Source organism: Mus musculus, chromosome 1 (assembly GCF_000001635.26).
Source record: "Mus musculus strain C57BL/6J chromosome 1, GRCm38.p6 C57BL/6J".
Classification (NCBI taxonomy): domain Eukaryota; kingdom Metazoa; phylum Chordata; class Mammalia; order Rodentia; family Muridae; genus Mus; species Mus musculus.
The window spans coordinates 173,856,835-173,881,026 of record NC_000067.6 but is presented as its reverse complement, the minus strand read 5'-3'; the positions used below and the strand labels follow the sequence as shown (position 1 = coordinate 173,881,026).

Sequence of the window (24,192 nt, the reverse complement as noted above, 5' to 3'; positions counted from 1 at the left end):
ATACAAGAGCTATTTTCCAGGGTCAGTTAATATAGGCAGAAAATCATAATGAGCTCATAAGCGGGTGAGGGGAGGGCTGTAGGGTGGTCAACCTTTTTCCAAGTCTTTTTTTTTTCAAGCTGTCCTCTATCTTTCTTTGCTCTGAGTGAAGGCTATGGGTTGGGAATTTCTGATGATGATGATGACTGTTGAAGCCTCAGAATATGGTCAAATTGACCTTTCTTTCAGTCAAACTTTTTCTTTTAATTTTTAAAATGTTTTTATCTTCTTTTTTTTCTTTTTCTTTTTATTAGATGTTTTCTTTATTTACATTTAGGATGTTATCCCCTTTCCTGGTTTCCCCACTGAAGACTCCCTATCCCCTCCTCCCTCCATCTGCTCACGAACCAACCCACACTGGCTTCCTGGCCCTGGCATTCCCCAATATTGGCTGTGCCTACAGTCAAGCTGCTTTTGTGTCAAACAAGCTGGCAGGCATGAAACAAAAGTATTACAGCTGAGCTAGCAGGCTTCATCAAATCCAAGGAACAACAGACTCTCAGGCGCTCCCCTCTGACCACTTTCATACTGAGCAAACAAAGAAGGGTGAGGTGGCTGAGTGACTTGCTTGTATCTCCTTGTGATTCATCTTCTTTCAGATGAGAGTGATTCCTAGTGACCCACCCTTAAGTCTACTGGACATAAAACATGCAGTGTTGCAATTTCTCTCTCTCCTGTGTGTGTTTGTGTGTGTGTGTGTGTGTGCTTCTTTCTAGAAATTACATTAATAACAGGAAATAAAGTGCTCTATTTTAAGAGCTGGGGAAATCGAAAGCTATGAACAGTGCTGGGAGGAGCCCAATTTCATCTTAAGTCTCCCCAGGAAGACAGCACACTGTAAGGCATCCAGCCCTGCTAAAGCTAGAAACTTACTTTAACCAGTTCTCTTGCCCCCCTCCCTGTTATTTTGTAAATACTACATTTTCTCAGCATTTAATGAGATTGCAATGCATTCTGGTGTACTTTTTTGAGTCATTTCTCTTTCTACTCAAAACAGAGAAACCCCATTTCCTGACTTGCTGAAGATTTATCATCTGAACATTGCTGAGAAATTTCCACGGAGGTAAGTCTCTCCCCTTTTATATATAGAAGAGATAGCTCCATGAAACCCACAAGAACATAGGGGATCAGTGTGGTTCTTCCCAGTGGCTGGTGGGGAGAGCACAGATTGTTCAACTGCCAGCAGGGCAGTGAACCTGCTGCAACAGGTTCTGATACCGCATTCAGGATGATGACAGCATCTTTCTTTCTCCATTCCTCGAGCTTGAGGTAAGAAAACATGAGCTTTGATTAGTGCAGGTTATAAAATTAGCTTTCTAAGTATAAGTGTCAATAAATGGAAAACAAGAAGGCTTCAGTAGCCTGGGCTGGGCGGTGCAGGGGAATCTGGTGGCTGGACTGAGTAAAAGACAGGTTAGTGATATAAAAAATTACTGTGATATAATATTCAGTGAAAAATGCATTTGAACAAGTAGCTTCATCATCTGGTCTTATTTTAACATTAGACAGCATGAGAACTAGTGGACATGTGCAGTACAACGTTCCTAAGAATCACAAATACAGTTATTCAAATACTTCCTGTTTCAATATGCATATGTAACTCTTTCTTTCTCTCCCCTTCAAAAAAGGGAGTAAGAATAGTATTTAGTCACTGATAGAAACTTTTTGTCATCATGAAAGTTATTCTTTTTATAGGCTAAATTTTATTTATTTTTGTTTTTATTTTGTTGTCATAAAATATAGGGAGTATGAAGGTCAGTTACATACAATCATTTCTGTTGTCCACTTGGTTTACTTTTAGGATATTTTAAAGGCTTTCTGTATCCTCTGGCATAGGACTCCGTGTGTACTCAAACTTTGTAATTCAAATGTCAATTTGAGATTTGTACCTGAATTAGACCTGTGTTGCTAAGTTTCTCAGTTATACTACTCAAACTTTCCAAATTTTTCCAGATCTTTTTACCCTACTCAGTAGTGACTACACTGTCATATTAACTGTAAACCTGTGGGTTCTCCTTTTTATCTTTTTAAAAAAAGTACAGATTTGTGTGCTCTCACAGATATTGAATGGATGTGATGTATATGTATGTGTATGGATACGTGTACTTGTGTGAAGATATATTCCATGTTTCGATAGAGCTGTGAAATAAGGACAAAGAATTGCGCTATTATTAACTGATAAATCCATAGTTAAAACTACCTCCTTCTAAGATGGGAGGGTTTAACTTTCTGTGGTATTTAATAATAGTTTTGCCTTCCGTTCTATTAAAGCTCCACTAATGTAGATAAATAGGATGTTCTTTAGTTTCTAGAGAATTTAATTTTAGATTTCTCCACTGTTGGGGAATCTTTTATGAACAACCTATAGGTAAATTTCTTAAATAACAATTGGCAGACCTTGTCATTGGACTGGTTAGGTCCCCCCGGGTAGAGTGGCAATCAGCAGAGTTTTGTTTTGCTTCTACTACTGTTATTTCACCCGGGATGTTCTTTATGTTCTCTTCCGTCTGTCTGTCAGCCTTGGTGATGTACTTCCTTTTTCGCTTTTTTTTTTCTGATCAAGTTTTCATTTTAAAGCATAGGTGCACCTACTCAAGTTTGAAATTTTCATTATAGAAGAACCGTATTTTCTTTGATAAGTGCATTTTGCTTATATTCACCCTCTACCCCCTTCCATAATCCCTTCCAGGGACATACTGTCTACCCTACCCGCTAAACTTAGTGTCCAATGCCCGCTCCCCTCCTAACTTCCTTCTGTGAATTTTGTCTGGCATAAACGTGCACAAGGCTCAGGATGCTTCACAACTGTTTTGAGCTCACATGTGCTACTTCCCAGCGGAGTTTGGCAAACACTGTGCCCCTGTAGTCATCTGCCACCCCGACTACTAGAATTTTTCTTCCCCCTTTTTATAAAGTATTTCTGAGCAGAAGGATAAGATTTCTGATTGTGTTTCTCTGCATAGTGTGCACAACAAAGTGTGCATAGTTAGAATGTAGCTTCTGGGTCAGTATAACCTGATTTTCCTGTATTCTATGACTCAAGGATGTGGCGTCTATATCGTTATGGAAGATTTGGGGGTATATATATATACAGTAACCTATATAGATAAAAGTATAAATTTAATTTCTATTGCTTACATATCATTTTTGTGTGAAATAGTTGTGGTCCTATTCTTGATACATTCTCAGAAGGATAGTGATTAATCCCTAACCCTTAACTCTTGGAAAAAAGTTTCTATTCTCTCTGGCAGTTTCTACACGTACTTTTACCTCCAAGGGAATGGGAGATTTAGATTCCTTTGTTGATTTTCTGGCATTGGGGGAAAGTCTGACCTTTTATGCCCTTTATTTCTTTGTTATTTGTTCTATAAATTGGTACTGTCATTTTTTAAAAGAAACTGTCTCCTAAGTTCTTGGAATATAGTTATATCTTTTGTAGAACAGTTCAGTAAGCCAGGGTCATTAACTTTATTGAATTCCTGATGCTTGCTCAGGATGACTGTAGAGGCAGCAAGAGAGAGCCAGGGGAAACAGTTTTTTGTTTTAAGAAAAAGTTCCAGGCTCATCATAAATTCAGCTGTAACCATGACTAACAAAGTGAAACTAAAACTTACCATACTGCCAAAGCCAGGAGGAACTGAAGCATAGGAGCTCCCTAGGATTGGAGCAGGAGTCCACAGTAGGTCCAGTAAATCCAAAGGTCCTTGTCAATGGGACTGAATCTATCCGGGCCTTGACATAAGAAGCTCTAGTCACAAAACAAAACCATTGCACCATTGCACCATTCCCAGGGTTTGCAGCATGGCTTCTGATGTGTGTGTGTGTATACATACTTATATGTGTATATACATATATACACATATATACATGTATGTATATATACATTAATGTGTAAATAAATATATAAGGAATCTTCTACAGTAGTAGATTTTGGTATGAACTTTTTTGAAATGTAAATAGTGTTAGGTACCCCTCCGTCCACTCCTTCCACTACCCTGCTCTTCCATTCTCCACCTGATTTAACTCTTAGGTTTTTAAAGGTTATGAATGTAGCCAGAGAAAGAAATGTGAGAATGGCTTTCCAAGCAATGAAAAAGAAATCAACTACATCATAAATATTGATAGTGGAAGGAATGCTGTATATTTTGAAACATATGATCTCAGGAATAAAAATAAACATAAATAGATTATTGAAGGGCTTCCAATATATTTCAGGATGAAGGGATATTTTTAATAAATTAAGAAATTATTAAACATTTTGAGAGGATTTAAAGATAGTAGGTAGAAAATAGTGACTATGTACAAGTAAGACTCACTAAGGCAAAGATTGAAAGGATACAATCAAGAAACTATTGACGCTGGGCAGTGGTAGAGCATGCCTTTAATCCCAGCACTTGGGAGGCAGACACAGGCAGATTTCTGAGTTAAAGGCCAGCCTAGTCTACAGAGTGAGTTCCAGGACAGCCAGGGCTACACAGAGAAACCCTGTCTCAAAAAAAAAGAAAGAAAGAAAGAAAGAAAAAGAGGAAATAAAAAAGAAACTGTTGACATAATTCCATCAAGTGAACTCTACAGCGAGACTCTGAAAAGTATGTAGATGGTTGGGAAATTGATAGTTCTATGAGCAGAAATGATCCATCAAATACAATCCAACTCCATGGAAAACAGAATTCTAAAGAGAGGTGTTTGGGGCAAAGCCTAATAGACAAGGGTCAGTGCCTTAGCATAGCATAGGCCATGAGACTTCAGCCATTGTTCATTCAGGTGCTTCAACACCAATAAAGAATGAGAAAAGTATTTTAGCACTTATAACCTGTACTTTAAACACTACAATTTCTGATTCAACCCTTTCCCCTACCACAACTGCCAGTGACCTAAATCACTTAATAGTTAAGGGGGAGATTTTTCCTAGACTTGTTTATTAATACAGAAGTTCTACATATATTTTGTACAATGGTGCACCTTGTCTTTAACTCTCTTTATCACACACAATTATACACTACATTATTAATGGTTGTTCACTCACATGAGAATATCCTGTCTTGAATATGTGTGAAAATGTTTGTAATCCTGTGTCTTTAATTTTTATTTTTTTTTAGGTTTTGTCTTTGTTTTTTTTTTTTTTAGGTTAATCTATAATTTGAGAGACGATGGCTGAATACAAGAAAATTGTTCTTCTAAAAGGATTAGAAAGCATGGAGGACTATCAGTTTAGGACAGTCAAGTCCTTACTAAGAAAAGAACTAAAACTTACTAAAAAATTGCAAGAAGATTATGATAGGATTCAGCTGGCGGACTGGATGGAGGACAAGTTCCCCAAATATGCTGGACTAGACAAACTGATAAAAGTGTGTGAGCACATAAAAGATCTTAAAGACCTTGCTAAAAAACTTAAAACCGAGAAGGCAAAAGGTAATAGGCAACACCCTGAGTGAGCACTCACCCTTTCTCCAGACTTCCCAAACTTGCTAACTCCCTGTGTGATCACAGCTGATATGCCCCAATTCCATTGTGTACCTTGGGAACAATAGGGGTTGAAACATTTGGAATATATACAAATTTGATATAAAATTTGCTGATTTTAAGAAATCATTTCTTATAAATAAATTTGACATATTTCAGAATAGACATCCTTTGTATTGGAGGTAAATAAAACAAGAATCAGTTTTGAGATAGATTAGAACATGGTAGGAAAACTAGAAAATAAGGTAAAATTTGAAAAAATTTATTTAAATGAAATAAATGTAATACTCAGTTAACAATCTTACACTTTCACTAATATCTTTTCTGATAAGAAATATGATCTAATATTTATGTAGAAGCCTGCATCTTAGAGATATTAGGTTAGATCTTAGTTAAGAAGTTTCTCACTAGAAAGTCACTGGGTTTAAAATATAATAAATATACTGATATATAACTCTGGACCATAGCAGTTAGCATAAAGATGATCAGGCAGGGAGACCCGCATTTTGAGAACACCTCAAGGTACACAGAAAAATGTATATCCAGCATATAAGAAATCTAAATCCAATGTCACCACTTTGATACATCAAATATCAAGTCATAATTTCTTTCTCTTTGAATATGGCTTTGAATCATTTTCCTCAGAAGGTTACCTACTGTTATTATCATAAAAATTTCAGGTTCTTAAAATCAGTCTGTGGTATACGAGGGTTCAGTTGATATAAAAAGAAGTTCCCAGGATGGAGAGACTAGGTCTGCTATATCTGGGAAGAGCAAAGACTCACCTCAGGCAAACTGCATGCCTCACTTGGTTCTCTGAGCTGCCTTATGGCCAGGAAGGGTCATGCAGTAGAAGAAAATAAACACACAGACATATGAAGAGACCAAATGATTCTTGAAATCCTTGTCTTTCTATAAAATTATTAATGAACATGGAATGGAATATCAATTTCCTTTTGTTTTAGGAAAAGAAAGAAAATAAGTAATTCTGAATGAGCTGCAGCTATCATCCCCATTTCCCTGGGTTTGGTGTGTTTTCTTTACCCCTACAGTTCAAAAGAAAAAGCAAGGAAAATGCAAAACGGCTGTGAAAAAAAAAGGTCAAGATGAACTCAGTTCCTCCGAATCTCTTTTCATCAATAAAGAATCATACAAGAGTGTACCGTCTTCAAAGGTAAAGTGGCTACTCTCCCACCAATAGTTTGCTACTCATGTTCTTCTCCTTGTTAATTCTTTAAGAAGATTTAATACTCTATCTAGTCTGAGACCCTAGTGAGAACAGGGTTCAAGTCAATACATATATAGTAACCTGTCACTCATTTGGTTTCAGATTTACTATGTGGTCTAATTTGTGCAGTTTAAGCCTCAGTGATGCAGACATCAAATCTTTACACAGATTTTCAAAGACAATTACTGTAAAGTGTCTGTTTGGGATGTGGTTTCTAAAATGACAAAACCTAAATATGGAAGTTGTCATTCTACATCTGATGCTGTTCTGCTGGGGATAAGTTGAGTGACATTAATGCATTGTTTCTACTACTCTATAAGGCAATTCTCTATCTCTTGATTAGGGTTTCTATTGCCGTGAAGAAACACCATGTCTAGGTCCACACTTATAAAAGAACACATTTCATTGGGACTGGCTTACATACAGAGCTTTAGTCCATTATTGTCATGGTGGGGAGCATGGCAGAGTGCAGGCATAATGCTGGAGAGGAGATGAGAGTTCTATATATCCACAAGCAGCAGGAAGAACGAAGTAACACTGGGCTTGCCTTGAACATGTGAAACCTTTAAGCTAACTCCCAGTGACCCACTTCATAAAAGCACAACAATCCAACCAGGCCACACTTCCTAAGAGTGCCACTCTGTGGTGGGCAACCATTCAAATCTATGAGTTTGTAGGAGCCATTAAAAAATCAGATTTACTAATTTTATCTATGAGTAAACCATTGCTGTCTTCAGAAGAGGAAGTTAGATTCCATTACAGATGGCTGTGAGCCACCATGTGGTTGCTGGGAATTGAACTCAGGTCCTCTGGAAGAGCAGTCAGTGCTCTTAACCACTGAGCCATCTCTACAGCCCATAGGAGTCATTCTTATTCAAACTACTACACAATGCAATTCATCTGTAAAGAATGAGGTATGTAGCAAGCAGTGGTTGCTCATAACTTTAATCTCAGCAATTGGGAGGCAGAGGCAGGGGTATTTCTGAGTTCAAGGCCATGCTGGTCTACAGAGTGAGTTCCAGGACAGCCAGGACTATACAGAGAAACCCTGCCTTGAGAAAATGAGGTGTGTGCGCAATGACACAAATATAAAATTTAGTGATAAAAGCAAAGATTTTTATGGTCTTGAAAATATTGTGCTTCATTTAATTTTAAAGACATTCCCAAGGGCTGAAGATAAAACTATAGAAAAACACAACTTATTATGTAACAAGTTTCAGGGTTCAATTTCCAACACATGAGAGAATCTAGAGATAAAGACAATGTTGCTTCTTCAGAAAAAGGGAAAAGCGATCGCAAAAACTGAAGGTGAAAAAAAAAATAAGCTCACCCAGGATCAGGATCATCTTCCAGAAACTTCAGGAACCGATATAAAAACAGAGGAAGATTGTCTCCAGAATTCTCCTAAGCCTCCACCAACATCACCCAGCAGTTCCTCAAACAAGGTATCACTTTCCTATCCCCAATGATTGCCCCTTCCCAAAGACCATGACTTGGCTCCCCACAATCTTGGATAACCTCCTCACTAATCCCCTACTGCAAAGACTTTCCTCATTTTGTTAAATAACACATTAAGTTATCTTATCATGTAACACAGCCTCGGTTGGTACTGAAAAGGTAAGTATTTATGAAAAAATTTCTGGTGTTGTTAACCATCTCTCTGCTTTGGGTTCAGAAGTAAGTATAGGGGACACCAGAGGGTATTAACCTGCCATTGCCTAGTTTCTTCTCAGCCTGTTTCCCTTTACTGGTGACCCATTTTCTGAGGCTATGTTCCTCATTATGTGTTCTACTCAGGAGGTATTTTGACATGTGATATTTCCCTGTTTGGGAAATCTTGATCACTGTCCACTACTGACCAAATGTTCTAGAACTGTAATAGTCACTTTTGCTGAGAGTCAGCCTCAAACAGGTTCGAGGTATATCGCAAACTCTCCCTGCCATTCATCATTAAAGGAAACAGCTCCCTCTTAACCACCCAAAGAATTCTTAATATAATTACAATGATTATAACAGTGGCAGTACTTCCCTTACTAATGTACTATTTAATGTTTTCATCATTTATCAGGTGTTTATTTTGAGACCCTGGTTGCAATTTATACAAACCTCATTTTGATACATGTTACAATTCTATTTAACAATCTATGTGATCAATGTTCAATTCTTTTATATGATAGAGTCCTGTGATATACCATGGAATAAAGTCCTTGGGCACATCTAATTATCAGTGCTCATAAATGATGACAGAAATACAATTAAAAATGTATAAAGTCCAAGAAAATAGGCTACAGTTAAAGGCAGTTATGGCTTTAGTGGCATCAGCAACATAGCAATGGTTGCATTTGAGAAAACTTGGACCTTGAAGTAGCAAAAGCACTCAAGGAAACAGTAAATGTGCGATTACATTTCTATGTATTTATTTGCCTACTAGCTTAATTTCCTGTTTCATAAACGGTTGGCAAACATTCAAATCTATGAGTCCATGGGAGATATTCTTATTCAACCCACTGCACAATACAGTTCATCTGTTAAGAATAAGGTATATGCACAATGAAACAAATACTATTCAAATTCAGTAATAACTATAAAGCTTCTTGCAGTTTAAAATATTGTGCATTATTTAACTTAAAAAATGTCCCCAAGGGCTGATGATAAAGCTATAAAAATTCACACCTTCGTGTGTGCAAAGCTCAGGGTTCAATTTCCAACACATGAGAGAATCAAGAGATAAAGACAATGTTGCTTCTTCAGAAAAAGAGAAAAGAGATCACAAAAACTGAAGGTGGAAAGAAAAAGAAGCTCACCCAGGAGCAGGCTCAGCTTCCAGAACCTTTAGGAACTGATATAAAAAAGGATGAAGATTGCCTCCAGACTCCTCCTAAGCCTCCACCAACACCACCCAGCAGTTCCTTAAACAAGGTACCACTTTCCTATTTCAATGATTGCCTCTTCCCAAAGCACATCACTGGGCTCACCACAATCTTGGATAACCTTCTCACTAATCCCCTACTGCAAAGACTTTCCTCATTTTATTAAATAACAAATTAAGTTATCTTATTATGCAACACAGCCTCAGTTGGTACTGAAAAGGTAAGTATTTACAAAAGGATGTCTGTTGTTATCAACCAGCTCTCTGCTTTAGGTTCCGAAGAAAGTATAGGGGACACCAGAGTGTATCAATCTGCCATTGCCTGTTTCTTCTAAGTCTGTTTCCCTTTGCTGGTGACCCATCACTGAGGCTGTGTTCCTCATTCTGTGCTCTACTCAGGAGGTATTTTGACATGAAATATTATCCTTTTTTGGAAATCTTGATGGCTGTTCACTGCTGACCAATTTCCTATAACTGTATTAGTCACTTTTGCTGAGTGTTGTGGCTGGCCAGCGACTGACATGTCTGGGTTCTAGTCTGGAAAGGCATCTTGGAAACCTGGAAGAGAAGAGTGGGTTACTAGGCGGCGTGAGAGAAAGATGGAACCAAGACAATGTTCTGTTCAAGGTTCGATTTTACTTTTTCTGACACTTAGTTATGAAGCAGGGGGAGGGGCCCAATTCCCATCAAATCATCTCGGAGTAAGGTTGCAGGTGACCACATGATAGCTCCGGAACAGCTAGGTGGCAGGCAGCAGCAGTGGGAGTGACAGGACAATAGGGCAGCAAGCTCTGCCCTGATGCTCTCTAACATTGAAACCTGAGCAAACAGGTTTCAGGCTGGGGAGGGGAGGTTACATCTCCTCCCTGTTGTTAATATAAAAAAGAAAAGGCTGGGATGAGGCATAAAATTTATTTATGCTCAATAGTTCTGCCTGAATTCTTAGGGCTTAATGAAGAAACCCTTCTCCGTGGGATTTCCTAACTTTTCTTATGGTAAACCATATCTGGATAAGACTGTCTTTTCTGTCCTAGTAAACAACTAGCAGAGTGGCCCTGAGCTGTTGGCTCCGACTTTTATAATGCTAATTAGTACTGAATAGGTAACTCCCTTGTAGAAATTTTTATCTGAATACCAAGTAGTCAGCTACACGGCTTTGGAACCCTGGCGAAGGCTGACTGTACGATTTTGAAAGACACTTTATTATGATAACACTGAAGGAGAGTACATGGATTCTCCTCTGCATTCTTGGATGACAGGCGGGAAACAGGGAGGAGGGGTGACGACCGGCTCCGTAGTACAAGGCCAATTGGCTTTTTAGGATGGGAGGCTGTGAAGGGCTTGCCCTTCTAAAGGTAAGGTCTCCAACCGCCCCACCCACCCCTATTAATTAAGTTTAATAAGGCCACGCTTAACTGAGGTGATCAAATGATTTTCTCATCCTAGATGAGTGGGCTTTAACCATGGCTTGGGGGGATATTGACCCAATTCCTCCCGTGGGTGCTATCACGACCCACACTTGTGGCTCTTGGTATCTTTTGGGGAGGGGAGGCAGAGCCCTAGAAAGATATTTTTGGTTGTAACTGGAACTAGATACCAACCTCCCTCCAAACCGGGTGTATCTCACAGGGAACCCAGAAATGGTCAAGCTGGACCTTCCCCTGCAGTAAATTTCTGCACCCAAGTCGTACCCGTAATGTATTCGTATGATCACGAATCAGTATGCACAGTTCTGAGTACTGTGCAGCTCCTAAAGGAGAATTGTCAACCTCAGATTTAGCAAGGCCTCAACAAGAATTATATCACTAGTAACACCACAATTTGTGGCTCTTAAGCTACATTAGGAGCTGGAGGTCACCCTCCTCATCTCTGTTATTCCCACAGCTTAAGGTGAAAGACCCACAACGTGAGGACTCCCCCACGTTCTGACTCAGGAGAGGCGACACCCCAAAATCACCAACGAGAAACGGTCTTGCTGCAAATTGCAAGAGGATTTTTATTCAAGAGCGCTCTCGGGCCCACAGTCATACACCACGCAGGGGTAGAGGACCGTGGCGCCCCGAGTAGCTGAGTAAGGGGGTATTTAAAGGAAGGAACCACAACTCAAGGAGGTGGGAAGGGCGTTGTTAGAAAATACCAAAAATACCAGTTAAGAGTCACAAGGAAATACAAAGTCACAAGTGTCACAAGGAATACCTGGTAATTGTTAACTCTCAAGACAGTTTCTAAGAGCCCCTAATGATAGCACATTTGCATTGCAGGTTCCAGCAATGGTCAGGGTGGGTCAGGGTGACTTTCTTTGAATGAACACTCTTTGAACCCAGGAAGCAGGTGGGTGGAGGAAGGAATGTTGCTATCTGTTTTATGATTAGCATACCTTGGAGCACTGAGTTTACTACTCTTTCAGAGGAACTAAGGGGACCTTGCAATAACAGCAAGGGTGGAAAACCAGAGACCAGCTAAGGGACTAAATAAAAACCAATCTCTTTTAATATTAGAAATTTCTGCCTTTTTAGCCCTCATAGTAAACCTAATCTCAAATCAGATCTGAAGCTACAATATGTGCTGGAATGTCTTTAGAATGAAAATAGCAGCTGCCACCTGTATGCTCTTGGGGGCAGGGATGTACGCCCACTGGAGTCAGGCTGAAGGTGTTGATTGACCTGCTTGAAAGACAAAATCTTAGACAGTGAAGAGTAACATCACAAAGCTTCTTTTTGGGAAGTCCAGGTACTTTATTCAGTTGCAAATTAGCAAGGCTCAGCTCAGTCTCTGGGCTGGTTTTAGAATTAGTGAAAAGGCCAGAGATTCTCTGGAAGTGGGGGCTGTGCTCAGAATTAACTTTGCGAGGTAATTAAGAATACTAGTTATCTACAAAATGAATATGTAATATAAGACTAAATACTAGAGCAGTCTAAGATTGAGTTAGAATGACTAGTCACACTGAAGAAAAGAGAAAAATTATTATGACTCTATTAAATGACTGATCTTATTAAGTCAGAATATACAGTCTTTGATGTTCTTTTGCCATAAAGTTAAAGGCTTGAAGCTAGTCTAAACTGGAAAAATGGCAAGCAAGCATAGTTCTAAAACATGAATCTAATTTAGTTTCCTAGTCATTTCAATCAGGTCACTGAGTCAACTTACCTGCCAGCTCATCACACGAATTAACCATCAAGATTCTGCAGCGTTCTGTGGAGAGAACCTGTTTTTCCCTTCTCTAATAAGGTAGCTGTTTAGGATCAATCTATAAGCCAATAAGTAGACCCTTTTAAGATACTATAAAGCATTTATTAAATTCTTTGACGTTTAAATTTTAAGATTTGAAAATAAAGGTATGATTTAAATAGTGTGCATGGGAATGCACTAAATAGTATGTATGGGGATACAGTTTTCCCCTTCTTTGTCTTTTTAAGAAGTTAAAGTTTTAAAGTTCACAATATTTAATCCTTTGACTTAATAACTTGTTAACAAAACATTTTAAATACTTGACTGTAAAGGGGCAGTGACTAATTGCACTCTCAATCATTTCTCTTAAGGAGCGGTTGTAACTAGAAAGCTTGAAAAGTTATTAAGAGTCACATGTGCATAATTTATTTATTTATTAACTAGAAATAAGAGCATTTATTTGTAGCAAATTATTAAGTAAATGTCCTCAAGAATTAACACTATTATGTGGAAACAAGTACCAACTGAGGACACTAGAAGGAAAGAATTATACAAGCACAATTTTTAAGAATATTAAAATATTATTTTAAACCATAGCTGTTATGAATATACAAAGAACGAGGTTATATATCTAACCTACCTTATATGTGCGACCTATAGACTGTCTGAGATATAAATCTATCCTGGCATTGTTTTAAAAATGTCCAGGCAATTAGAACAATTTAATAAGTGTCCAAACACCACCTTCTTAAAAGGACAGCATTTTTTCTATGAGTTGTATATACATAAGTAATTGTAAATTTGAGAATTAATAGCATCTGAGGGACGAGCAATCTTAAGCAATTGTGAGCTCTGAGATAAAACATTGACTATTAATATGTAAATTAAGGTTTGATTGTTTAGCATTTTAAAACATCATCTATAGCACACAACTAGATTATTTGTGTTGAAACAGGGGGAAATTTAAGAGAATAAGCATGTGATCTAATTCACATGTACTTACGTCTCATATAGGGGTTGTTATTAAACATAATAATTGGGATGTATGCATGCATGAAATTATAGAAGATATAAAAGCATGTATAAAAACAATTAACTCATCTTTGGGATATTGATTGTTAATCTATTTAAAATGATGGTGCATAATAGGTCAATTATTAATATTTTGTAATAACCAAATAAATTGCTGTATAGAACAAGGAACCTTTGTATAGGTTTTTTAAAATATATGAATATACTTTACAATTTTTTATTAGTACCACAGTGGTTTAAGTAGGATGTTGAAACTGTATTTTGAGGTGAGTGCTATCTTGGTCTCGCCCACCTGCCTTGTCGTGGCTCTGTGGTCTAGGGCCTGACACCCACAGGGTACTTGGGGAGGGGGGGCGTTTGCCCTAAGTCCTCTTTAGCCCTGGCTGCTTTATACCCTGGCATTCAGAGTCACTCTGAAAAGGGCTCTGTATTATAACCAGCTGCTGAGCCCTGTATCTCTAAAGCAGAGAAGGCAGTGTGCGCCTGACGCACCACTATGTCAAGCAGCAGCTCCGGTCCTGGCACTGGGGCGGAGCTGGCCCTGTTGCCACAGCCGCTTTTGTTATCGCTGCTGCCACCTTGGTCTTTTTTTCAGGCTAGAAAACTCAAACAAGGGTGGCGGAGCACCCCGGGCCTTAGCGGGAAAAATATGACTACTCTGAAAATATGGCTATTCTGGTAGGGACACGTGGAGGCTCGGGGCTCATGGGGCAAAGGTGAGCAGGGCCCTCTCCTAAGTTCCCTGTAATTTAAAGGATCAAAAATATACAAAGAAGCCAATAAAGGTGGCGTCTACTCTAAGACTAGAAAGGTGTAATGAAGACCCAAACTCTGCTGTCTGAAGTAAAAGTGTTTCCACATACATAGTTTTACTTAACTGGACTTATGGTCATTTTAAAGATCTAAAAAAAAAATAAATGTTTAAATGAGTCTGGATGGGATTCAGGCATACTCCAGCACTCCAACAACTGAGCTACATCCACATCTACCAGAATTCATCTATGTAGTCCATTATTTTTTGGTACCTGTCACACCATTCCATTTACATCAGCAAAAAGTGTGGGAACTGTGTTCTCTGTGTGCTATAGAGACATATATAAGACAGAATTAATGGATTAGAAATTCTACATGAAGGAAAGCCCAGAACTATGAACTAATTTTACTACAAGCCTAGCTTCTCTAAAAATAAAACATAGTCGAACCAGATCAAGTAAGATCTGGTGAATTTTGTAAGATCTTATGTATGTAAAACTGTTGTATCAGTTTCTCTTCAAGTTTTTGTTGAAGCACAGGATAACTGATCATGTGGTATTAATATGTGTTTATTCCTACTAGGGATCACATGAACTTGAAAATCAGGTTGAGACATGGTTGTTGCATAATTACACATATCTAGTTTTCTAATTCAAATTAAATTGTGTCCTCCCATAGAAGTAAAGATAGAAAAAATAATTGTTCATGAAACTTTTCTTCTCCATTTTTTTGACAAAACCACATATACACACCTCTTTATCACTATTAATGATCATATTTTAGATATTGCCAGAGGGTGGGTTCTACTCCTTCAACTTCCCAACATATTCAGTCATAATAAGTCTACTACCTAATAATGAAGACACACTCTGCTCAATTGATTAGATCCATTAACAGGGCAGTGGATATACTTTCAGAAAAGAAAAAGTAGGAGAGAAGAAGAGACTGGAGTGAAAAAGAGCAAGGCGGCTAAGGAACCAGATCAGCCTCCCTGTTGTGAAGAACCCACAGCCAGGTGCCAGTCACCAATACTCCACAGCTCATCTTCAGCTTCATCTAACATTCCTTCAGCTACGGTACAAGCTTTCTGTTCCCTTTCATTTCTTCAATCCAAATATCAGGAACAAGTCTTGAAATTCTGACCATGTCCCCCACTTCTCCCTGAGATTTAATTAATCAAACACACAGATACTGAATATGCAATAGATCATCACACAAGGACAGAAACAGATGCAAAAAATATGTAATACAAATATAGAATTAGCTGACTCATACACAACCTTTCATTTAGATAGACTGTTTAATGAACTTGTTACCTCTGTCAATGAGGAGTTTGTCTGCTTATTTTGATCCCAGGTAGGAAGAGGCAAGCAAAGAGTCAGAAGCAATGGACTCCATTCTCCTCTCTGTACTCTCACATATCTTTCTTTTATACAACTAACCTGTTAACATTTTAAAATGCATATTAGGGTACTCACTTCTTCAGAACAGTTGACACATTGTATAGCCATTCCATCTTAAGGAACTGTAAGTGTCTAAATCTATCCACTGAATTCAAGTGTTGGTATCTTGCTCTAGCTTTAATATGTCCCTGCAGAAGTCCTATCCACACTGGGTTGGAAATGGATTGTGCTTAACTGGATAATATACTGTTGTATTATTACCAGTTATGACACAGAACTAATATTTGTTTTCAAATTTGCTGTTTATTTTTAAGATCATGGCTTCCCTGTTTTTCCTATAAACATGAGATTTTTTGAGTCCAAGAAAAACAAAAGGATCAGCACAGCTGAGAAGGATAGATGAGGGCTGTCTTGTCCAGTTAAGGCTCTGATAGAAATCTTGTGAGGCTTAGAGGTCACAAAACAAAGAAATAATACAGCTGAAATGGGAGTATCTAACTACTTTTTGATTGGAATTAAGGCCCACTCCAAGAGATGGAACCCATACTAGACATTGCTAAAGACGTCAGGAATCTGAGACTAAATAGGTCATGTGCCTAGGAGAAAATCTACGACTATTATTCTACTAAAGGAACATGGCAATAAAATGAATCCTAATGATATGTTGCCATACTTATAGAGCCGTGCCTCATTCACCTCTCTTCAAAGATGCTTCTTGGCATAGGTGGCAATTGTCATAAAGACCCACAACTAGCCTATGTGCATACAGTGAGAGATTTTAGAGCAGTCATTCTTCAATGGTATATCTTTATCAAATCTGTCTCCTCAAGATCCAGGGATCTACATGAAACGGAAGGATGACTCCAAGGGAACAACTATTCTTTGTATTTTTTCATATTTCTTATAATTGTGTAGAATAAGTTTCTAGTGTAACATGTTACAATAGTTACTAGTCTCTTACTAGTTTTTCCAATTTTACATATCAGGACTGTCTTTCCAAGTCCCTAAATTATAATGAATATAAAATTCAAGGACTACATCATTATTTGTGTTTCTCTATAAACTGGTTAACCGCTACTTCAAATTCAATTTCTCCTTCAGTGAATATCCTTGAACTGTGTGTCTTAAAGCCCATTTTGTAGTTTTCATGATAGCCCACTAATTTATTCTATACATATCTAATAAATTTCTTTCAATTTGAATCAAGTCATTGCTATTTCTTTACTTATATATAATCACCACCAGTAATTGTATTGCTTTTTTATGTTATACTAATTGGTTGCACCGATCAAAAAATTAGATGCAATTATACACAAATTATTCTTAAGTGGTGACTGTGTGTGGCATGCTAGATCAGATTATTTACATCTCCTTCAGTTTGTGGAGACAGCAATACTATCTCCATATACTCAAAATCTACGAAGTTCATAGCTTTTCATTACTTTGCATATTGTCTTATAAGTAGACAATCTTCTCTCCATTAAAATACTCCATTGAAATCCAGGAAGCTCAGGCCACTATACAGAAAAGAGATCGGATCCAACCAATATCTCCCAGGTTCCAGAAATCATTGCTGTTGAAGAATGTTACTATATCCATGTTTAAGGACATGACTCTAACCAAAGTAACTCTACTTGAGCCTACTTAAAAGAAAGGACTGTGAGCCAGCTAGTATTTTTGATCATTTACTAATAGAAGATTGTTATATCTTGTGAAGATATATTGTGATTTGTATCCTCAAAATTACCCACAGTGAGTCCAATGGTAACTAAAGACCTGTGATACCTTTATGGTATATGATAATTATTCTCTATTTTCAACAACATTTAATTTTCCACTTTTATCTGCTTTGGCCATATTGTAAAGATAGCATTTGAATTAGTTATATTTTTACTTAAGCACATCATAAAATTGCTCTCAACAGCATGTGCTCTGTTTATGTTCAAAACTATTCTTCATGTTAGAAAGTAAATATTCTTTTCAGTGAAAGTGTTTAAATGTCAGTGGATGGAGCCCCTTGCTTTAATTCATTGGTCAACTAAAGAATTCCTGTTTAGCTTATCTTCAGGTTTACAAATTCATAAAAATTGTTAGGAACAATGTTGAGATTGAGATTTGTCTCATGTAAAGGTTAATTTGTATTTCTGCTAAACTCATATGTTTATATCCCTGTATTTGTTCAACACAGAACCAAAAACCACAACCCCAGAACCAGAACATTCCCAGAGGTGCTGTTCTCCACTCAGAGCCCCTGACAGTGATGGTGCTCACTGCAACAGACCCGTTTGAATATGAATCACCAGAACATGAAGTAAAGAACATGTTTCATGCTACAGTGGCTACAGTGAGCCAGTATTTCCATGTGAAAGTTTTCAACATCAACTTGAAAGAGAAGTTCACAAAAAAGAATTTTATCATCATATCCAATTACTTTGAGAGCAAAGGCATCCTGGAGATCAATGAGACTTCCTCTGTGTTAAAGGCTGATCCTGACCAAATGATTGAAGTGCCCAACAATATTATCAGAAATGCAAATGCCAGTCCTAAGATCTGTGATATTCAAAAGGGTACTTCTGGAGCAGTGTTCTATGGAGTGTTTACATTACACAAGGTAAGGTGTGAAAACTTGTCTTTTAACCTTCTATACCAACGCCTGGAAACAAATAATTTCCATAATAATTTCCATTTAGTGCTTAATGACAGTATTGCAACACAAGATTCTACCTTGGCTAGGGATAAAAAGAGAAATCATCAAATAGATTAGGGAATAAGATTGGGTGATCTTTTAACACTCAACTCCCTAAGATAGATCTGAGAGAAACCTCAGGAAATGATGTACATGATACTTCATTTTGCTACTTACAAATACTTACCCTCAGCCACAGTGAGCAGGAATGTGACAGGGCACAGGTTAGAGTCATGCTAACAGTTTGTATTTGAAGCTCTATGCAAATATATAACACTTATTCATTTCTTATTTTTGTCAGCTTTATGGTTCTTTAGTCTGTCTTTTTTTTAAAAACTCCTTGTGGGGGACTTTTGGGATAGCATTGGAAATGTAAATGAAATAAATACCTAATAAAATAAAAAATAAAAAAATAATAAAATTTAAAAAAAAGAAATGGAAAAAATCCATAGTTTTATAGCATACTCTTCAGAGACTATGAATATGAACATAGTTTAAAAGTTTATGGGTAATAGCTTGAGTAATGTTCAATGCAGTATAAATTGGAGACTGTTTCAAAAAATTACCTGAACAAGTATGCATATTGATTGTGACAACTTTGTAGTCATAAGTATATTAGATGGATAAGTGCATCTTCTTAAACTCATAACCATTCAAAAAAACAAATTGACTATCTCTAAATATAGCAGGTTTTATCATTTAAACTTGATCAATTAATGTATTCTGATTAGCTTGGCAACTGACAACTATCATATGAAATGACATTTTGAAGGCAAATCAATATACTTTTCTAGATTCACTAGATTTATAAATTTACTAGATATATACAGACATCTCATTTGTGCATCAATGGCAAAATTCAGGCTTTCAAAATTCAGATAGAAATGGATAACCTTGGTGAACTCAACAAATGTCCTAAAAATTTTATAGGATTATGGCTTTTTAGTCTGTCATTTTTTAAATTCCTTTTTAAAACCTCCATTGCTTTATAGCATACTATTTACCGACTATGCATATGGACACACTTGAAAAGATTATGAGTAATAGTTTGAGTAATTGGGGACATTGGCTTAATTGGGCATGATATTGTAGAAAGGTAGGAAGAGGATCTAAATGAGTAAGTTACTGGAATCTTAACCTGTTTTGAAGATTCCCTGTAACCTATTGAATGAACAAACATAAGAAACAAATGTCAATTCATCCCTTTACAAGCAGAAGATAGAAAGAAGGCTGCTCAAAGTTCTGATTCCCGTGACCTCAGGTAATTTACTGGGAATCCAGGATGTTGAGGAATAAGAAGTGGTGGAAAACAGGTAGAACATTTATTGTCCTAGCACTTCCAGGAAGAAATCTCCAGATCAAGAAAGCAAATCATTACAGTTGTAGAGAACTGGCATGAGGAGACTGCTCCCAGCTTGCTAGCTGTGAGGAAACCTGGGATCTTTGTCACTCTCAGAAGAATGAGTGAGGAGATATACTTTCTCAAGGAGGGAATCCTGCTGTTCTGCCAAGTAACTGCAATCCTGAGGAAATGGCCTTGTTTTTCCTTCTCTCATGAGAAAGTAACTGTGTTTATAGATTAACTGAACATCATACCTCAGAGGTGGACTTCAGGCAGATGTCTCAGGCTGCAAGGAGGTTTGGGTCACTTTAAACCAAGATAAGCTATTGCTAAGAAAACAGCATCTGGTGGGAAACTGGAAACTGTGGGAAAATCTTTCTTCTGCTTTGCCTTTAAAAGAAGTTGGAACTTTGAGTAACTGTGCATTGGCTGACTTGATTGTATACCAGCTATGTCCTCATTAATGATGCTCTACCCTTGGGATACAAACACACTAGATGATGCCAATAGTAATAAAACTTCCTGGGTAAGACTTCACTGAATATACATGTTTCCTATGTCTATAACAGGCTTCATATTTTCCTATTATTTTTTCTAGTAAATGATCTTTTTGAATGTATAATAGTGAATGTAGATAAGATAACTTTTCAGAAAATGAATGCTAATTTTACTTTTCCAGAAAAAAGTGAAAACACAGAACACAAGCTATGAAATAAAAGATGGTTCAGGAAGTATAGAAGTGGAGGGGAGTGGACAATGGCACAACATCAACTGTAAGGAAGGAGATAAGCTCCACCTCTTCTGCTTTCACCTGAAAAGAGAAAGAGGACAACCAAAGTTAGTGTGTGGAGACCACAGTTTCGTCAAGGTAGGATGTAGACAGCAAATGGATTTTCCAAAAAGGAACTTGACTTTTGCTTTAAGATTCTGAACATGAAGTATTTAATATGTTACATAGACAGTTCTGTGTCTGGAGAAACAAATTCAGATGATGCCCTTATACTCATTTCTAAGGGTAAGAGTTTTATAAACAGATATTGGAGAAATAATCCAAAACTTTTCTATATTTGCTAAATAACAAGAAGTATGAAGAAGTTAGAGTGGCATGCAAATAGATTTCCATGGATTAAGAGCAAGGACGTTCAATAAGTCAAATATGTTTGAATGTCAGCTTTAATCATTAGGAGTTGGCTGATCCTGGGGAAAGTTGAACATTAAATCTCAACATTAAGAGAGGAAATGACTGTCTATTCGTAAGTTATCATGGTCTCTAGCACATCATGAGAAATTTGTGGTTCTATTTTCTTAACTCTGTGAAGAAGACATGAGAGAGAGAGAGAGAGAGAGAGAGAGAGAGAGAGAGAGAGAGAGAGAGAGAGGTGCTAAGAAATATAAATAGTTTGAAAATATACCAAAGTTTGGATTACCACTATTAATTCAACTACATATGGAAGAGAAAGACTTTGAGAACATGAGGCCAAAGGATTGCTTAAAAGGTTGGAGAAATGTTGCATCGTCAGAAATAAGTAAATGGATTATTCATTGTCAAATAGGTAAATGTTGAAAGGTTTTATGAGGATAAAAGCTTAAATATTTTGACACAATAGTAAAAAGAATTTTGTGCCTGTCTTGAAAATTTGTCTTACAGAGAAACATTTGGAGGGAGAAATATTAGTTAGACACAACTATCAGTTATTTTATGTAATATATTATATATTAATATTATATATTTAGGAACTTTGTAAACTGCTTATGAAATATTAGGCAGTATGAAAATCACCATAGATGTACACCATTAAAACTTGCAAAGACTATCACTTTAAAAACCAGGCAGCTACTTACCAATACATTAAAGAAGTTATTTCACAATTGTATAAGCAGAGGAAAAATAAATGGGCCTTTGATCAATGAAGGTATCTAATGCTTAAGAATAAAAGGCCCCTGTGGTTTTATTACAGCTTGGGAATGGTAGTGAGAAATAAAATACATTCAAAGAACATCGAAAACAATTGAGAGATAACATTATAAAACTGGATAAATGATGATGATAATAAAACTGGGAAAGAAGAAAATGACCTATGGCGGGCAGAAATATGTTCAGATTGATGTTCATTCCCAGCTGCCTATAAGAAATTTAGTAAATATCTCTAAATCTTTATAGAGACTTAGAAATCTATAGAAATAGATCTGAAATAGAAACAAATTTTATGTGTATTTTTAAATTTAGAGATACTTGACAAATCTTGTACTTGTACTATATTCAAAAAGTGTATGATAGATGTTACTTTATACTAAGAGAGAACACCCACCAAATATTTACTATGATTTGGGACTTTAAACAGCAATAGAGACAGTATTTCCATTTCATAGATGTAGCTACAAGTACTCAGAAATAGTCACTGACAAAGACAATGAGTAGTGGAACTGAGATCCACCAAGGCTATCGGAAACCTTGTAGAGATACTTAGACAAGATGAGTATGCAGATGAGTGAAGGCAGTTATAGACCCCAAGATTGAGGAGCAATAGCTAGAGGTAAAGTGTACTCCAAAGTAAGATAAACAAATGGAGCACCTAAGATACATTGAAAGCTGCATGAAACCCAGGTATAGAACATTTAAAAGAAGAAGGGGGTCAATGTCCACATAGTTCATGACAGACATAATTATCAAGGAGCTATTGTGAAATAAATACGTTGAAATATAAGAATTGGCTTTAACAAAATGTATAACCTAGATACAGCAGTCCATATACAAATGCTGCTGCATTTTGACACAGGGACATATGCATTAGTTGTTCTATTTTCAAGATTCATCAATGCAAGAATCCATCAGTTCCCAATAAACCTAATAACTCAGCCCAATAGAAAACCAAAGCTTCATGTAGTTTTTGCTTTGGTATTTTGTTTTGCTTGTTTGTTGTTGAGTTTTGTTTTTCTTTAAAGATTTATTTATTTATTTTATGTATTAACTAGTACACTGTCATTGTCTTCAGACACCGCAGAAGAGGGTATCAGATCTTATTACAAATGGTTGTGAGCCACCATGAGGTTGCTGGGAATTGAACTCAGGACCTCTAGAAGAGCAGTCAGTGTTCATAATTACTGAGCCATTTCTCCAGCCCTATTTTGTTTTCTTTGGTTTTTTTGTTTGTTTGTTTGTTTTTGTTTTTGTGGGTTTTTTTTTTTTTTTGTAATCTAACCAATGCTTCAAACAAGATAAATCAATCCTTTTTCTTTTTGTTATAATTCCCCTCACCATATCTGGGAACTAGTTAAACTACCCAAATAAATTCAAGTTAACTCAAGTTAAACGAAAAGATCTGTCTCTTCAAGGACCACATAGTCAGAAATGGGTGGCTCAAAATAAGGCAATACAATGAAGGAGATAAAGCAAAGAGGATCAACAGCCTTTCAGAAAGGAAAATGTTTTATATGGCCCTTGAGTGGAATAGGCAAGGATGGGTGACTGGAGAAAAATAAGCAGTGCTTTATCTCAATTGCTTGGATCTTATTGAATCTCTCTTCCTATGTAGATCAAGGTCACCAAGGCTGGGAAAAAAAAGGAAGCATCAACTGTCCTGTCAAGCACAAAAAATGAAGAAGAAAATAATTACCCAAAAGATGGAATTAAGGTAGAGATGCCAGACTATCACGTCTAAATGACAGCTTTAGTAGTATATCCAAGCATTTAATAACCTTCATACCTGATTTCTGATTTTGTATTTTCATTTGAAAAAATTTCTTATTGTTCTGTTTTTCTATGAAAATAAAATTTGATTTAATTTCTCTACTGTAAAAATAATAAACATGTCTTTTTAAAGGGACATCATTATATAGTGCTGTGTGTCATTTGTTTAATTCATAAGTGAACTGTTTGAAAGTGGTGGATGCTCTGTGGACAAATCTGTCAGAATGCATCAGATTTCATCATTTTTAAATTCCAGTTGGACTTTCAGAGTATAGTCTATTAAGATTTTCTCCCACTGTGTGGTCTGTTTTATCTCAGACCACAGAGAATACAGCTAAACAGGTAGAAGACCTTAAAGAGGAAGCACAAAAATCCCTTAAAGAATTGCAGAAAAACAGAACCAAACAGGTGATGGAATTGAATAAAACCATCCAAGACCTAAAAAGGGAAGTAGACACAATAAAGAATACCCAAAGTGAGGCAACGCTGGAGATAGAAAACCTAGGAAAGAAATCTGGAAC

At 36.9% G+C, this 24,192-nt stretch overlaps 1 protein-coding gene across 10 annotated transcripts; it reads left to right on the top strand.

Annotated features, from left to right (window-relative positions):
* The first annotated feature begins 644 nt into the window (after nt 1-644).
* On the top strand, nt 645-23,812 carry Mndal (myeloid nuclear differentiation antigen like). Of its 10 annotated transcripts, none has more exons than XM_011238733.3 (10): nt 655-876; nt 1,037-1,102; nt 5,139-5,451; nt 6,555-6,676; nt 8,008-8,175; nt 9,482-9,649; nt 15,470-15,628; nt 18,144-18,566; nt 20,663-20,851; nt 23,517-23,812. In XM_011238733.3, exons 3-10 carry the CDS (start codon nt 5,190-5,192, stop codon nt 23,640-23,642), a joined length of 1,617 nt encoding a protein of 538 aa, XP_011237035.1. In that variant the 5' UTR covers nt 655-876; nt 1,037-1,102; nt 5,139-5,189; the 3' UTR covers nt 23,643-23,812. The 10 variants fall into 10 exon arrangements, with proteins under 10 accessions (XP_006496662.1, XP_011237035.1, XP_011237038.1 ...); NM_001170853.1 differs by having other exon boundaries at nt 840-876; nt 5,167-5,451; nt 23,517-23,807; XM_011238732.2 differs by having other exon boundaries at nt 824-1,102; nt 5,167-5,451.
* Nucleotides 23,813-24,192: the final 380 nt, after the last annotated feature.

Excerpts from the sequence above, each read along its gene's own strand:
- Mndal (XM_011238733.3), top strand. The coding sequence starts at position 5,190 with ATGGCTGAATACAAGAAAATTGTTCTTCTAAAAGGATTAGAAAGCATG. Across the intron at positions 6,677-8,007 it reads AGAGTGTACCGTCTTCAAAG|AAAAAGGGAAAAGCGATCGC; the intron begins GTAAAGTGGCTA and ends TTGCTTCTTCAG. Across the intron at positions 15,629-18,143 it reads CTAACATTCCTTCAGCTACG|AACCAAAAACCACAACCCCA; the intron begins GTACAAGCTTTC and ends TGTTCAACACAG.